Genomic DNA, 13,793 nt, shown 5'->3' with positions numbered 1-13,793 from the left:
ATACAGCTGGTAAAAGAGGTCAGAACTTTGAGCTATTTCATTGCCATAAGGCAGATCATGAACACGGACCAAAGTATGTGGTCATCACTCCTCTCGAACATACAGATACAGATGAGTGGAGAGCTCATTTTATGGGTGATAGTGATATATTCGATTCTTCACGGCTAGTTGGTTCAAGCCAAATCAGACACTATTTTCATCATCGCACTCCAGGTACATATATACAGATATACACATGTAGATAGATACACACACGTACTCAATCTTGGTTCGGCTGGACTCGGTGTTTGCATATAATGATTCCGGATGCAGCTATCTTCCGCACGGTTTATGGTTCTCAGAAGAGGGAGCTTGTGATCTTCATCGCCCTGCACTTTGGATACACGCCGCTGAGTATTGAAAAAAACTGGAGATCCGACCGTCGACAATTTGAGAATGATCGATCCCAAGGCTGAGCCGAAGATCCGACAGGGGCATCCAACCGTTTAGGAGCGAGCCATTGCAAGGGGTAATTACACATCGTCGCAATTGGATTGGCTATCACTTTTTACAGAAACCGAACTTAGTCGAGGGCAACTGCTGTACCGGTATCGTGACGGCGGACAAGGCAAGTGCAATTAATGAAGGCAATGCAGAATCTGTCACCCGTAACTTGTTTTTATCTAACGGATAAGTGCGCGTGGAGTGCGCCATGCCCTTGCTGCACTGGGGCATGCATTCCTCCTCCTTATGCGCTGCCGACCCGACCGGCATACGCCCAGCGCTGTGACTTCCTGTCGGCTGGACTAATATGCTACACGGCTTGAGCTGAGCTCTACAGCCCAAGCAGCGCAACTGCGCTCCAACTGGCTCGGCTTCAACTGGACGGCGTCGCTGGTGTCGACGAATGCATGTGCGCCTGAATCCGCACAATCACGATGTCCAGGTCCTCCGGCGAACCGAAACGCATCAAGTACGTCACCGGGATGAACTTCTTCTCCGCTTCCGAGTCCTCGTTGGCTTCCAACACTGTCAGCAGCATCGTCTTCTCTGTCTTCTTCTCACACCAGACAGGAGCTCAAGCTCGCGTTCATCAACAGCTTGGTACCAGGGCCGTGCGTGTACGACTCGCGCCGCATCACCACACGCGCAGTCGACTTGTCGCCATCAGCCTTTGCGTCCTTTGTATTCAGCACCCGCAACGGGCCGATCCCCACTTCTGCATAGTCCTTCTCGACCAACTTGAACAGCTTAGCGCGTTTCTGTAATAGCCGAACAGAATGGAGAGGGTTAGTTCTTCTGCGAGCGGCGAAATCCACCGAAATGCACACACCTCGACCAAAATCTGTTCACCTTCCTCTCCGTTCGCAAGCTACACACACCAAATGCAAAACAACCCGGTCAGAACACTCGTAAATAATTCTCCAAGCTGCATCTGCACATGCTGCCTACCTCCGCCTCAGTCAGCGCCGGCACCACCGGCTCCGCCTTCTTCGCCACTTCAGCGTCCGAGAAATCAGTCGCCGAGCTCGATGACGCCTTGGCGCCAAAGCCATCCGAATCCGCCTGCACTGTTGCAAACGATGCGAACGTCACGGGGGACTTGCTCTGAAAGGACGCAAAGCCGCTCGAGCTCGCTGCCTCCGATGACGAAGAAGCTACCTCCCCAAATCCGCCCGAGGCCTTCGTAGCAAAACCTCCAGGACCCGAGAAGTCTGTCAAGGACGACGAGGCCTTGGTACCGAATCCATTGGCAGTTGAGGAGGACGTGAAGGCCGCGAAGGCATTCTTTCCGCTGAACGCGCTGAAGCCCCCAAAGGCGCTGCCCGCCGTGTTGGGCTTGGCCACCTTCTGCTCCTTCTCCTTGGTGGCAGCACCAGCCTCCTGCTCCTCTGTAACAGGTGAGGTGGACACGAACGAGTCCTTCTCTGCAGCCTCCTGGACCAGTAACTGAACCCGTTAATCCTCAATTTGCAGCATTTCAACGCCAAATAAGCGGGCGACGCACCTCGCGGCCGCCGATCTCCGGCTGCGGGGCGGCGTTCTCGTCGATTTTCACCTTCTTGACGTCCTCCGCCACTTTGGCGTCCACATCCAGCCGCACCTTCTTGACAATCTGTCGACAAGCGGGAAAATCGCGTTAAGAGCACTGAAAAGTTGTCCGATTTTCACGAAGAATGCGCGCCCACCGGCTGGTGCTCATCATCCACCGTCTCCGGCTTCTCGTGCTCGCCCTTGGTGGCCATGGGGGACGCCTCGCTGCGCTTGGGGTGGGGCTCCTCCTTCGGTCTGATTGCCCAGCCAGCACTGGGCTTTGACTGGTCGCTTCAGAATCGTTTACGATTGGCTAATATTCGGTATATTGAATGTAGCCAATCACAGTGATTTTCTAGATTTGGAGCTATAACTAATAGCCAGCGTCACGGCTCATTTGAACTTGCGACCAAGATGGTGATCAAGGTGGCCGACACGGTCCTCGTGTACTACGACCTGCTCATCTTCGACGCCGAGGTGCTCCAGATCGAGCCAAGCGGCGAGGAGAACAGGTACTTCGTGCACTTCCCGGGCTGGTCGGACAACTGGGACGAGTGGATCGCGCAGGAGAATGTGCTGGAGGACACGCCCGCCAACCGCGAGCGCCAGAAGAAGGCCAAGGAGGAGCTGCTCGTGCACCATTCCACTGGCAACGGCGTGCAGCCGCCTAGGCCAATGCAGCAGGACGCAGCGGCCAACAGGAGACCCAGCACGCTCCCCGGTTCGGAGCGGCTTGTGGCCATGATTGGCTGGATGAAGACGCTGGACGACTCGCTCACGAGACTCGACCAGCAGGTGAAGGGCCTCATGCGTGAACAGATTAGTCAGGAGGTGGGCGCAGTGCAGCTCAAGAAGAGGAAGGCAGAGTCGGAGGTGCACAAGGCTGAGCTCGAGGTGGAAGTGGCCAGGGATCTCAAGAGAGTCAAGGTGGCCGAGGAGACCGCCATGGCTCGCAAGAGACTCAAGGATGCAGGCATCTCCCAGAAAGAGATCGACGCAGTCCTGCCTGCTGATGCTAGATAGCCCCGCCGCGTTGGCATCAAGGAGGCGTTGACGAAACCAGCAATAGAGAAAATGTCGCCGTAAACGACAACTACCCGACTGCATTTCCCAGAAGCCTATAGAATGATCTCGCGCGCTGCCAAGTCGACGACCAGCTTTCCGCCAACCTTGTAATAGTGAACTAATAAAGAGAAGGCAGAGTGGCGACGGCAAGACGCAGCATGCACGAATACGTGACCCCCACTATACCAGCAACGCAGCAGAACTCATCGCCATCTTCAAGGATTGTGATTGGCTGACGACGACTTGAGACCAATCTACAAATCGTTGAGCATGGACGTCAAGGTCGGCGACTTGGTGCTGGTCTTACACGGCTCGCTGCTGCTGGATGCCGAGGTGAAAGAGGCCAAAAGCGACGACCAAGTCGCAGAAATGCGCTCCAAGAAGCTCTTGGTGCACTATTTGGTGGATCTGGACCGAGCGGACGAGTGGGTGACGCAAGATCGAGTGCTGGAAGACACACCGACCAGCCGAGAGCTGCAGACGAAGGGCGAGGACAGCAGTCAGAGCAAGAGCGAGGCGTCCAGTGCTTCAGCCACCTTTGACAAGTTCTGTGGGCCTAAACGACTGGATGCCATTGCCGCGTGGATGAACACGGTGGACGACGCGCTCGTTCGCTTGGGCCAAGATGTCAAGAACGTCGTCCGGCACCAGGCGGAGCAAGCAGATCAACTGCGAGAACTCGAGAGAAGAAAGAAGGAAGCGCGGGAAGAGAAGGCGGCGCTGGAAGAAGCTGTGCTGAAAGAGCTGACGAGGGTGAAGGTGGCTGAGGAGACGGCTCTAGCGCGAAAACGACTGCAAAACGCAGGAGTTTCCCAGGACGAGATTGACGCGATCTTGCCTGTAATACCGCACACGCGCTGCTAGCCCGGCTAGTCGTAAGAGCAGATTGGGGCTGCGTGGACTGATAAGCGAGACAGCAATGGATGTGCTGTGAGTACAATGCGTTGCGATCTGTTGAAATGGCTTGGACTGTATAGGGTTCTCCTTACTCTGCACCTCGTCCGAGCCTGCTGAGGTTAGATCTATGATAATGGTGAGTATCGCCTACCATGGCAAGGTCGCCAGTGTGCGCGTGAATCGCTATTATAGTGCTGCGTTATGCAGAATGGGAACGAGTGGCCACACATATTGACGGCTATGCTGCATCCCACACACACGCTGCCTCACCCAAGCTTAAACGCGGCTCGTTATTCGCTCAATAAAGCTGTCAAAATCTCAACACATCTTCAAGGACAGCTCGTGCAAGTACCGGTAGCAGCTGGCCACGAACTTGGCCAAGGAAAACATCACCACCCCGTCGCCCGAGTGCGACTTCTCCAACCACCGTGCCGCGAGCTCCATGACGTTCGTCGTGGGTTACTAGCGCACGCCAGCGCACAACCTCACTCGCCTTCTCATCGCGGTCTTCCTGGCACTGCTGTTCGGCCTGGTGTTCGCGACGGCCAATGAACTCTGGTGTGGTTACGGCCCATAACGTATGGGCGTCTTCGCTCGCTTGTGGCGCAAGGATTCTCCCGGCGGTCCGTTGTATAACAGCATACAAACTCCCATACAAAAATGCCATGTTGAAGTTGGCGAAACGTGGAAGTCTCGTTGGGGCCCCTCAGGAATCCTCATTATCCAATCTTCCTCCGAGCCGCCAAGTCGCAAGCCCAACCTCCTCCTCCTCCATCCGCCATGGTCGCCCGCGTCGCTGCGAAGAAAGGATCCGTGTGGCTCGGTGACCCTTCCGTACGTGACTCTCCTGCATCCACTACCACCCCTTGATGCTCACCTGTCGCTCCTCATAGACGTACCCTCTGCTGGCCGCTATGGGTGTGGCCGCCGTCTTGTGTCTGTCGACGGGCGTGCGCCACCTGACGACGAGTCCCGACGTCAAGTGGGACCGAGAGGTCCGCAAGCACCCGGAGATGGCGCTCAAGGACCGCTCCGAGTGGCGCTCGCACCGCAAAATCATCTCTGGTCTTCGCCCGAACGCTGTCAACGCGTATCACGACAAGTAGAGGCCCCGCAGTCACCGTCAGTGCAATCCCAATAAGCAACACACTAATAGCACGTCGTCCATTGGCCTTAACAACTTTGTCCTCTACACCTTTTCGTAGTTTTCGGGGTCTTTGAACAGTTCCCGCAGCAGCTCGTGGGTCAGCGCGTGGCCTGGACTCGTCGCGAAAAAGTAGCCGTGCAACGGGAGCCCTGCCAAGCCGATGTCACCGATGCAGTCCAGCATCTTGTGGCGCGCCCACTCGTCCGGGAAGCGCAGTCCGTCTTCGTTCAGGACGTGTCCGTGTTTGGAGAACACGACGGCATTGTCAAGAGATCCGCCTCGTGCGAGCCCGTTCGCTTGCATCCACTGAATTTCGTCTTCAAATGTGAAGGTTCTGGCCGCTGCAACGTTCTGGTAGAAGTTGTCCAATGTAGCGTCGGGGTCAGAGCTCAATGTAAAGCGACAGAAGGTCGAGCCCAGCTGCTTGTGCTCGAAGTTCACCTGCACCGACATATGCAGCGTCGGAGCGTGCGAAGCTGTTGACGAGCTGCCGAGTTGGTCGGGTATAGGGAGAAGCCACGCCGCCTTGTCCTGCTTGAAAACTTGCACCGGTCTCTTGATACGCAGGTAGTGGAGCTCTGCGTCCTGCTGCTCTTCGACGCCCACGCGTCGGATCCCGTCCACGTACTCGACGCTGCTCCCGTCCAGAACCGGCAGCTCCACGCTGCTGCAGTCCTCTTCAAAGTCGATGAAAGCATTCGTGATCCGTGACGCCACCAGCGCTGCCATGAGATGCTCAGCAGTGGCCACGTTTGCTCCATTGGAGGCCGTGAGCTGAGTGCACAATTGACTTTTGCGAGCATTCACGTTCGCAATGAGCGCTGGGACTGCACAGCGTTGACTGTTAGTGCGGAAGACGATGCCTGAATTTGCAGGTGCCGGCAGTACGCGGATCGAAACCTTCTCGCCGCAGTGGAGCCCCACGCCCGCGAAGCGCAGCGGCTGCTTGAGCGTGCGCTGCCACCTCATGCTCAGACGATTGGCGACTGCATTTTATCCAATCGACTGGCAGCAGCTTTCCTTGCAATAAGTTGACCCTGGTTTGACACGTCGGAGAAGGTCTGACCAGAGATCCGCGCGTTGCATTATAGTCGACTGTCGAGCAGGTCACCCCTTTGGACATTGCGAACATTGCTCCAAGTGGCGCACAGCTGAAGGGAAGTCCGAAGTTTTCAGACTCACAAGGAGACCAAGCCAAGCAGCGTCTTCTGTTAACGCTCGTTCTCCGCGGCAATTAGCAGCGAGCACGGTGGCAATTAGCAGCGAGCACGGTGGCAGCTAGTCCGAGCCGCCTGTCCCCAGTTCGTCTTCTGATAAAGCAGTCCACTCTCGCGCGAGCTCTATGCAGACAACTGGTCCCGTGTGTCAGCCTTCAAAGTATCCCCGCAAAAGTCTCCACATGACCAACTCGATAACGTCGAATCTGAACTCTTGTCTTTTCTGCTTGGGTTTCTGTAGAACTACAAATCTATTCATATTTCACGTCTACCACACCACATACCCATACCCACTCCAAGTCATGCACGTTGAAGCTGAAAGGTCGCTTCAACATATTTACAATGGATACACTTGGGATCCGCTCTTCCACCTCTTCCTCACTTTGAGAAATTCCGCCTCGAGGTGGAACCGTCGCCGAGGAAACCGGCGGGCGATGGAGTCAGCGCCGCATGCCCCGCGAGCGGCGCTCACTCCCACTCGCGCTCAGAAGAAACGTCGGCCGCCCTCGCCCGTAACTACTAAACTCCATAGATTGAGCAAAATGCAGCAGCTCCAGACCGCGCGGCAGCGGTTCGTGCCCGACAGCGAAGACGAGGGGGCAGCTCCGTTGCGGTTCGTGACGCTCCCCCCGAAGCTCGTGACGTCCAAATCTGAGGGACAGCAGGCCAATGCTAGGAGGAGGCACCTGCAGCAGCAGGGTTTGCACTCTCAGGTGCAGGTTCGAGGGCATCAGGCAGAAGCTCCAGGAGGAACGTACCTTAGGAGGGAGAACGAGGTGCGACGGCCCTTTGGAGCCGATGCAGAGCACAATAAAAGCTTTGAATCGCTCTCGTCCGTGTCGCCGTGTGCTGGTGACGCGGCGGCGGCGCTGGAGCAAGGGCTGATGTCGTCCACGACCTTTTCCAGCTCGGCCGTATTGACGGACGATATGTTGGCGGCAGTCGCGCGGAAGGGGAAGCAGAAGCTCGAGATGATGGCCAAGAGGCAGGTGATGATGGGCAGGTGGAAGCGCATGCCCCACTCCAAGCCCGACTGTCAGATGTTCGAGTCGGTTAGTAAGGCCAAGGACCAGTACAGCGTCGTGGCCAAGATGGACTTGCCCTGCAGTCTGCGAGAGATCATGAGCGTCTTCTCGACGGACAATGACGCCGATTTCCACCGCAGCATGGAGGCGGTTTTTGGAGATCAGTACGTCTATGGGGTCAACGTTCGCACCATGGAGTGCGCTTCATTTGCTGGAGGAGGTAGTACAGCCTTACGCGCACGAGCCCAAGCCCGACGAGCGTCGGAGCCGGCAACACGGCGAGCCAGCGAGGGCTCAACGATGCCACCGTTGCGCTCCGCCAAGTTGAAGCTGAATGCCGTGTCGCTCATGCAAAAGCAACGATTGGTGTGGAAGCAGCGCAACATGACGTTCTTAGACTTCCTCGAGGAGAAGATCGAGGCCAAGTCGGTCACGCGCGTCATGCAGACGATGGATATGACGGATGAAGACTTGGAATTTAGCTCTGTGACGCTGTCATCGCCCACGACAACTTCTAGCCACGAAAACTGCTGTCACGAGCCAACTCAGCATGGAATTGACCCTCAATACGAGCTCAAAGGGATCTTCGCGGGATACGTCATCCAGGAAGACTCGGAAGAGAAGTTCACTCGCTTGTTTTTCTACGCGACGCACCACCACCACCTGTCCGGACCGCACGGACAGACGAGAATGCCTCGGTCTGGCGTTCAGCTGTTGCGCGCCATGGTGAACAAGGTGTGTTTGCTTGAGACTGTTGTGCTGCGTCGTCGCTTGGGTTACTACCCGCTAGCTCGATTGCCTACGTCCACTGACGAGGCTACCATGGCAACGTACTGCGCGACGTGCTACATCCCGTTTGGTTTGCTGCGCAAGAAGTATTTCTGCAGATTGTGCGGCCACTACACGTGCCGGAAGTGCTCGGATCTCCGGGACGTCGAGAAGAAAATTAGTCTCGTCGAGAAGCATCGCGTGTGCGTGTCTTGTGTCCGTCGTGTGAGCTACTGCGTGTTCAGCACGTGCGCGTTCCCGCCCAAGATGGAGTCCAATGTCAGTGGTAGCAGCTGGACGTCCGACCTATCTCAGCAACCAACGGAGGTTGCCGGTGAAGGCGAAGACGACTACGACCCTCCCATCATGGACGATTTGGCGTCGAAAGACATTGAAGACGGTGAGGCTGTTCAGCCAAACCAGAGCGCGGGTGGAGCGCTTGCTGGGTTCGTATCGGATTTATTGCACGGGAAGGAGAAAAAGCAAGAGCCCGCTGTCGACCGAAGACCGCGACTGCAGCTTACCATCGACGACCTCAGTACTTGGGTCCCGGGGCCCCTTCTGGACGGACAAAACACGCCAAAGGAGTCGATTTCTCTGCTCGACAGCTTCTGCACGTCGCATTCATCGACGAGCTCACGTTCGCGCGATCTCACGTCGTGGTTATCTCCATCTCCGACAGGGGCGTGATGCCAGACCATTTTTTTCCTTGAACGAAGAGGAAGCAATACAAAATGCACACAAGTATCGACACTGCAGGCTTCCCAGCTACCGTGCGCACAGCAGGTTGTCGATCTGTACTTACCAGCTGAAGGCTTTAAAGCAGAGGGCTATATAATTGTTCAAGAACCTCAAGCTTGAGCCAACTACCGGTTGCTGATATGTGTATTTACTCGCTCGTTTATCTCTTCTGGTGGTTGATGAAGCGCAGGGACAACAGGCCCAAGATGCGGAACAGCACCACGTACGCAAGGACGATGCCGAAGTTCATCCCGATCTCGTCGTGCTTCATGCCGAAGTACTCCTCCGTGTACTCCTTCAGCGTGATGTGGCCGACGGTAACCGGGGAGTCCTGCATGGGCTGGCAACCAAGCTGCGAGCCCACGTTAATGTACGACTGCGTGGCTTCATCCCAAGTCGGCAGCTCGTCGCACTCCGCGAAGACCAGCGAAACGAGGATCGCCAGCGAGTAACGCGGAGGCACAATCTTGTAGAGCCACTGGTAGCCGTCGGGGATCGCGTAGGCCGGAGGAGAGAACCCCATGAACAAGAAGAAAACCGAATTCACGAGCACACCCACGATGGCTGCGACCTCCTCGCTCGGGAACGCGTAGGCGAAGAACTGGCCCAAGTACGTCTGCATCATGACGAGCACCGACATGTTGATCCAGAACAAGAAGGCTGTGAAAAGGCCCGTGAAGCCCACCATGGGGAAGAAGATGACCGTGAAGACGAGCGAGCTCACGAAGCAGTACGGAATCTCCGCCACCGTCGAGCCCACGAAGTACCAGAAGGCATTGTACGTCTGACCAGCGCGCTCACGGTAGAACGACGCGCGTTCTTCACAGGCAAGCGGCAGTACACTCTGGAACGACACCATAGCGTTGAAGAGCGCGGCTATGAAGACCATACCCACGCCTGAGTTCAGGCCAGAGTACGAGTTGTACTCGGCCGTCACGAACACCAGGCCGAACAGCAGCGCCAGGAAGACGGAGATGAGGAGACGAGTGAGGTTGTACGCTGGCGTGCGCCAGTACATCTGGATGAAGCGCCCCACGACGAACTTCATCTGCGTCATGGAGCTCGCGGCGCGTTTGTTGGAGAAGACCATCTCCGGGTAGTCGGGCGATGGGGTAGTGATGCCTTCCTTGGCCAGGTTCGTGTCCAGCTGCTGCTGGTACGAACTGTCATTGAAAATCTTCACGAAATCCATGTCGTCTGCGATGGAGTTGCTCACACCGGCACCAATGCACTCCAGCATCCACGTGGCAGGGTTATAGCCGACAGGAAGCGAAGCCACGCCAGGGACGTTCTCAAAGTAGTCGACCAAGTTGCGGCAGTTCTTGCCAAGGTCGCCGAAGAATACTGTCTCCCCGCCGCGCTTCAGCAGCAAAAGGCTGTCGAACAGGTAGAACACTTCAGCCGACGGCTGGTGGATCGTACAGATGATGGTACGGCCAGAGTCGGCCACCTTGCGGACACCGTCCATGATCAGCTTGGCCGAGCGCGCGTCAAGGCCACTCGTGGGCTCATCCAGGAAAATCACACTCGGCTGAGCAGCGAGCTCCACACCGATCGTCAAACGCTTCATCTGCTCCACGGAGCTGCCGCGGATGATCTGGTCCGCGATGTCCTGCAGACCGAGCAGCTCAATGCATTCTTCGACCGAGTCGTACTTCTTCGAGTCTGGGATCGACGCGTCCTGCCGCAGGAACGAGCTGAAGGTCAAGGCCTCACGAATGGTGGCCGCCTCCGAGTGCACGTCCATCTGCTCGCAGTAGCCCGTGCAGCGCCGGATAGCCAAATCGCTGGCCTCGTATCCGTTCATGAGGATTTTGCCGGTGATCTTGCCTCCGGTTTTGCGTCCAGCGATCACGTCCATCAAAGTCGTCTTACCAGCACCAGACGCTCCCATGAGAGCCGTCACTGAGCCAGGAACAGCAAACCCACTGATGCCCTTTAACAGTTCAAGAGTGCTCTTCGGGTTGTTCGGATCCGGAACGGAATAGCGTAGGTCCTGGAATGCGACGGTCACGGGGACGAAGTTCTTCTCGCGGGCGTTCACGTCTACAACAAAGCTGCCAGTCCTATCGGCTGCGCTCTTGGGCGTGGCGATCAGCTTGTAAGTGCCAGCCTCTTCCTCCTCGTCAATAACCTTCTCCGATACGTCCACGTTTTCAGGAGCTTCGTAGCGAAGGTGCTCAAGCGCAAAGTATGACAAGAGCATGAACACGACGTAGATCACGATCGTGTAGATGATTCCGTAGAGGATCCACTCCTTTCCAGTCGGAATCGCGAAAAGGTCCAGGTAGTACTTGCCCATGGTGAGCCCTCCGTAGCTGGCGCAGTAGTCCACTCCATCGTAAACGCACACGTCAAGCGCATCCGACCGGTACTGAAGAATGGCGAGAGCACGCAAACTCCAGCTCATGGGGCTGATGTAGTGCAGCCAGATGAAGTAGTCGGGGATCTGAGCTTTCGTGACGATGAAGCCGGCGAAGATCACAAACACAAGAATCGACACCATACCGACGGGTGTGGCGATGCTGGAGTTCGGCGATACGGCGGTCAGGAAGAAGAACCACATACCGAGGGCCAGGTTGGACAGGAACAGGATCACCAAGAACAAGACGAATGCCACCGCGTCCGATACGAAGCCACAAATCCAGTACACAAGGGAGCCGAAGATGACTGTCTCGCCGATGGCAAGCGGGATCTGGCTCACCGAGTTGGCAAGGACATAGGCACCAGTTCGGAAGAAGTTGGCGCCGCGTTGCTTGTAAAAGATGTCGCGCTCCGCCAGGTACGTCGGGATCTGCGACGACTGGCCCATGGACAGGAACATGATGGCCGCGAAGATGATACCCATGACCACAGACACCTGCGTCGGGTCGAACTGGTAGAACGTGGTGCAGTACAGCAGTCCCATGATGGTGATCATCATCACTCGGCCCGCCATGAACGGCTTGTTCCGGTAGGTGATCATGATCTGGCGCTGGAATAACGTCCAGGTGTTCTCCCAAAAGGACTGGTGGAACTTGGGCATCGGGTCCATGTGAGCCTCCACGTTCCTCAGTAGCTCCGGTGCGTGGGGCTCCTCGAGGATATGCAACATGTCACGATGGATGTCCGACTTACGGAACAGCTCTGCAAACTCGTTGGCGAGGCGCGGCTGCTTGGTCGAGTGGTGCTTCACTTGGTAGCGGTACTGCTCGTGCGTGCCCAAGTCAAGCAGGTAGTCGGCAATGTCGCGGCCGGGAGGGCACGAGAAGCCCAAGCTGTCGAAGTATCCCTGTACACGGTCGCAGGGTCCGTGGTACATGAGCTCGCCCTCGTTCAGGATCATGACGTCGTCGAACAGCGCAAACACCTCTGGCGAAGGCTGCAGCAGTGCTATCACCACGGTCTTGCGGAGTTTCTGCGCAACACTGCGCTGGGTGTTGATGATGTCGTACGTGGCCGCACTGTCCAGACCGGTACTAATCTCGTCCATGAGCGTCACGTACTTCATGCCGAACTCCATTTCGCCAGTCGTCACGCGCTTGCGTTCGCCACCAGAGATGCCACGGATCATGGCGTCGCCCACGATGGTGTCTTGGCAGTTCTGCAGTCCAAGCTGCTGGATGATAACCTCCGGGTAGTGCTGGAACATGGCCTGCGCGGCCGCCAGCGCTTCCTGGTTCTCCTTGGCCGAACCCTTGGACAGCAACTCCTCTCCGCGACGCGAGAGCTCACCTCCGCAGAACTTGTGGGCGAACTCGAGCGTCTCCTTCACCGTCAGCGTCGCGAAGTGCTTGTCACGCTGGTTCACGTACGCGACGAACTGGGGCAGCGTCTTGACGATTTGCTCCCGGGACACTCCGTTGTACGTGATATCTCCTTCAATCCTGATGTTCTTGCGGATCGGGAACCGCCCGCTCAGCATTTTCATGAGCGCGGACTTGCCCGAGCCCGGTTGACCCAGCAGCAGCGTGATGGTACCGGGTCTGAACGTCCCGCTCATGTTCTTGAGGATCTCCTTGCGCACGACGCGCTTCTTGGGCCCCACGAAGGCTTTCATGGCGGTGTTGGGCAGCGTTGGCAACTCGTGCTGGGATCGGTCGTCGTCGATCACCACAATGTCGGCGGTGACCGACAGGTTGTTAAAACGCACGTCCATCTGGGGCAGTGCTCGTCCGAGTGCTGCCTCCAACTTGGTGGCCACATGATCGTGCAGGGCCTGCGGTCCTTCTGCCATCAGGGCCGCGCCCGACTCATAGCCGAACTGTCGGCGCTGCTGCTGGCCGGCACTCGGATCGGTATCTCCCGTAGGTGTCGACGCCATCGTTGATCGGCGTCGGACGGGAAATTCGGGAATGACTGAGCACTTTGGGTGCTCTGCGGTAAGCTCCGATCGCGTGGATGCATATGTAAAACAACTTGGCCGTCCCACGGAGCTCTTCGCCAGGATTTGAAAGAGCAACAACATGCCACGCACGACGGTGGCAATAGGTACACCAAGCGGTCGACAGCCAATGAGCGAGACCAGAACCGACTCGAATGGCAACTTGAACATCATCAGTGAAGTTGTCGCCGGCCGCAATCACGTCGCCGGGCTTCGCCATCAACACAACTTGCGTTACGCAAGTCACGCGCGAGCCAACGACACCGCGCCGTCGTAGCCTCTCCACTGAAGTGTGCCCACCACTGGTGGCGGGCCACCGGGGCAGCGTCGTGATGCACGAAGAGATTCAACGGGTGGTTGGAATTGACTCGCGCCTGCCCCGACGCGCCACATTTGAGGAAAATACCGAGTCGGGGACGGCAGCGTTTGCACTGTTGATCCTCGTTCTGCGAAGGATTGCAACGGTGTTCATGGTGGTAAGTGGTGGTAAGTGGTGGTAAGGTCGGCGCGACTAGCCCCTTGTTGGCTGGCATCAACATGGCCGAGTTGACGCCAGG

The 13,793-nt window shown here is 56.9% G+C and overlaps 6 protein-coding genes across 6 annotated transcripts; 4 read left to right on the top strand and 2 right to left on the bottom strand.

The window, feature by feature from the left end:
* Nucleotides 1-856: 856 nt before the first annotated feature.
* KRP23_14934 (E3 SUMO-protein ligase RanBP2) lies at nt 857-2,225 on the bottom strand (the record flags this gene model as incomplete). Its single annotated transcript, XM_067885815.1, has 6 exons — nt 857-1,008; nt 1,088-1,241; nt 1,313-1,351; nt 1,432-1,917; nt 1,988-2,095; nt 2,169-2,225. The coding sequence occupies 6 exons, from the start codon at nt 2,223-2,225 to the stop codon at nt 857-859; spliced, it is 996 nt and encodes a 331-aa protein (XP_067737090.1).
* Nucleotides 2,226-2,427: 202 nt separating this feature from the next.
* KRP23_14933 (NuA4 complex subunit EAF3-like protein) lies at nt 2,428-3,036 on the top strand (the record flags this gene model as incomplete). The annotated part of the gene is made up of 1 exon (XM_067885814.1): nt 2,428-3,036. The coding sequence occupies one exon, from the start codon at nt 2,428-2,430 to the stop codon at nt 3,034-3,036; it is 609 nt and encodes a 202-aa protein (XP_067737089.1).
* Nucleotides 3,037-3,348: 312 nt separating this feature from the next.
* On the top strand, nt 3,349-3,942 carry KRP23_14932 (uncharacterized protein; the record flags this gene model as incomplete). Its single annotated transcript, XM_067885812.1, has 1 exon — nt 3,349-3,942. The coding sequence occupies one exon, from the start codon at nt 3,349-3,351 to the stop codon at nt 3,940-3,942; it is 594 nt and encodes a 197-aa protein (XP_067737088.1).
* Nucleotides 3,943-4,755: 813 nt separating this feature from the next.
* KRP23_14931 (uncharacterized protein) lies at nt 4,756-5,081 on the top strand (the record flags this gene model as incomplete). The annotated part of the gene is made up of 2 exons (XM_067885811.1): nt 4,756-4,809; nt 4,869-5,081. The coding sequence occupies 2 exons, from the start codon at nt 4,756-4,758 to the stop codon at nt 5,079-5,081; spliced, it is 267 nt and encodes an 88-aa protein (XP_067737087.1).
* Nucleotides 5,082-5,164: 83 nt separating this feature from the next.
* Nucleotides 5,165-6,091, bottom strand: KRP23_14930 (UDP-3-O-acyl-N-acetylglucosamine deacetylase; the record flags this gene model as incomplete). Its single annotated transcript, XM_067885810.1, has 1 exon — nt 5,165-6,091. The coding sequence occupies one exon, from the start codon at nt 6,089-6,091 to the stop codon at nt 5,165-5,167; it is 927 nt and encodes a 308-aa protein (XP_067737086.1).
* Nucleotides 6,092-6,881: 790 nt separating this feature from the next.
* On the top strand, nt 6,882-8,822 carry KRP23_14929 (uncharacterized protein; the record flags this gene model as incomplete). Its single annotated transcript, XM_067885809.1, has 1 exon — nt 6,882-8,822. One exon carries the CDS (start codon nt 6,882-6,884, stop codon nt 8,820-8,822), a length of 1,941 nt encoding a protein of 646 aa, XP_067737085.1.
* Nucleotides 8,823-13,793: the final 4,971 nt, after the last annotated feature.

The sequence above is a fragment of the Phytophthora ramorum genome (genome assembly GCF_020800215.1).
Source record: "Phytophthora ramorum isolate Pr-102 chromosome Unknown Phyram_PR-102_s0023, whole genome shotgun sequence".
In the NCBI taxonomy this organism is placed as follows: domain Eukaryota; phylum Oomycota; class Peronosporomycetes; order Peronosporales; family Peronosporaceae; genus Phytophthora; species Phytophthora ramorum.
This window is presented reverse-complemented; position numbering and strand designations above follow the sequence as displayed.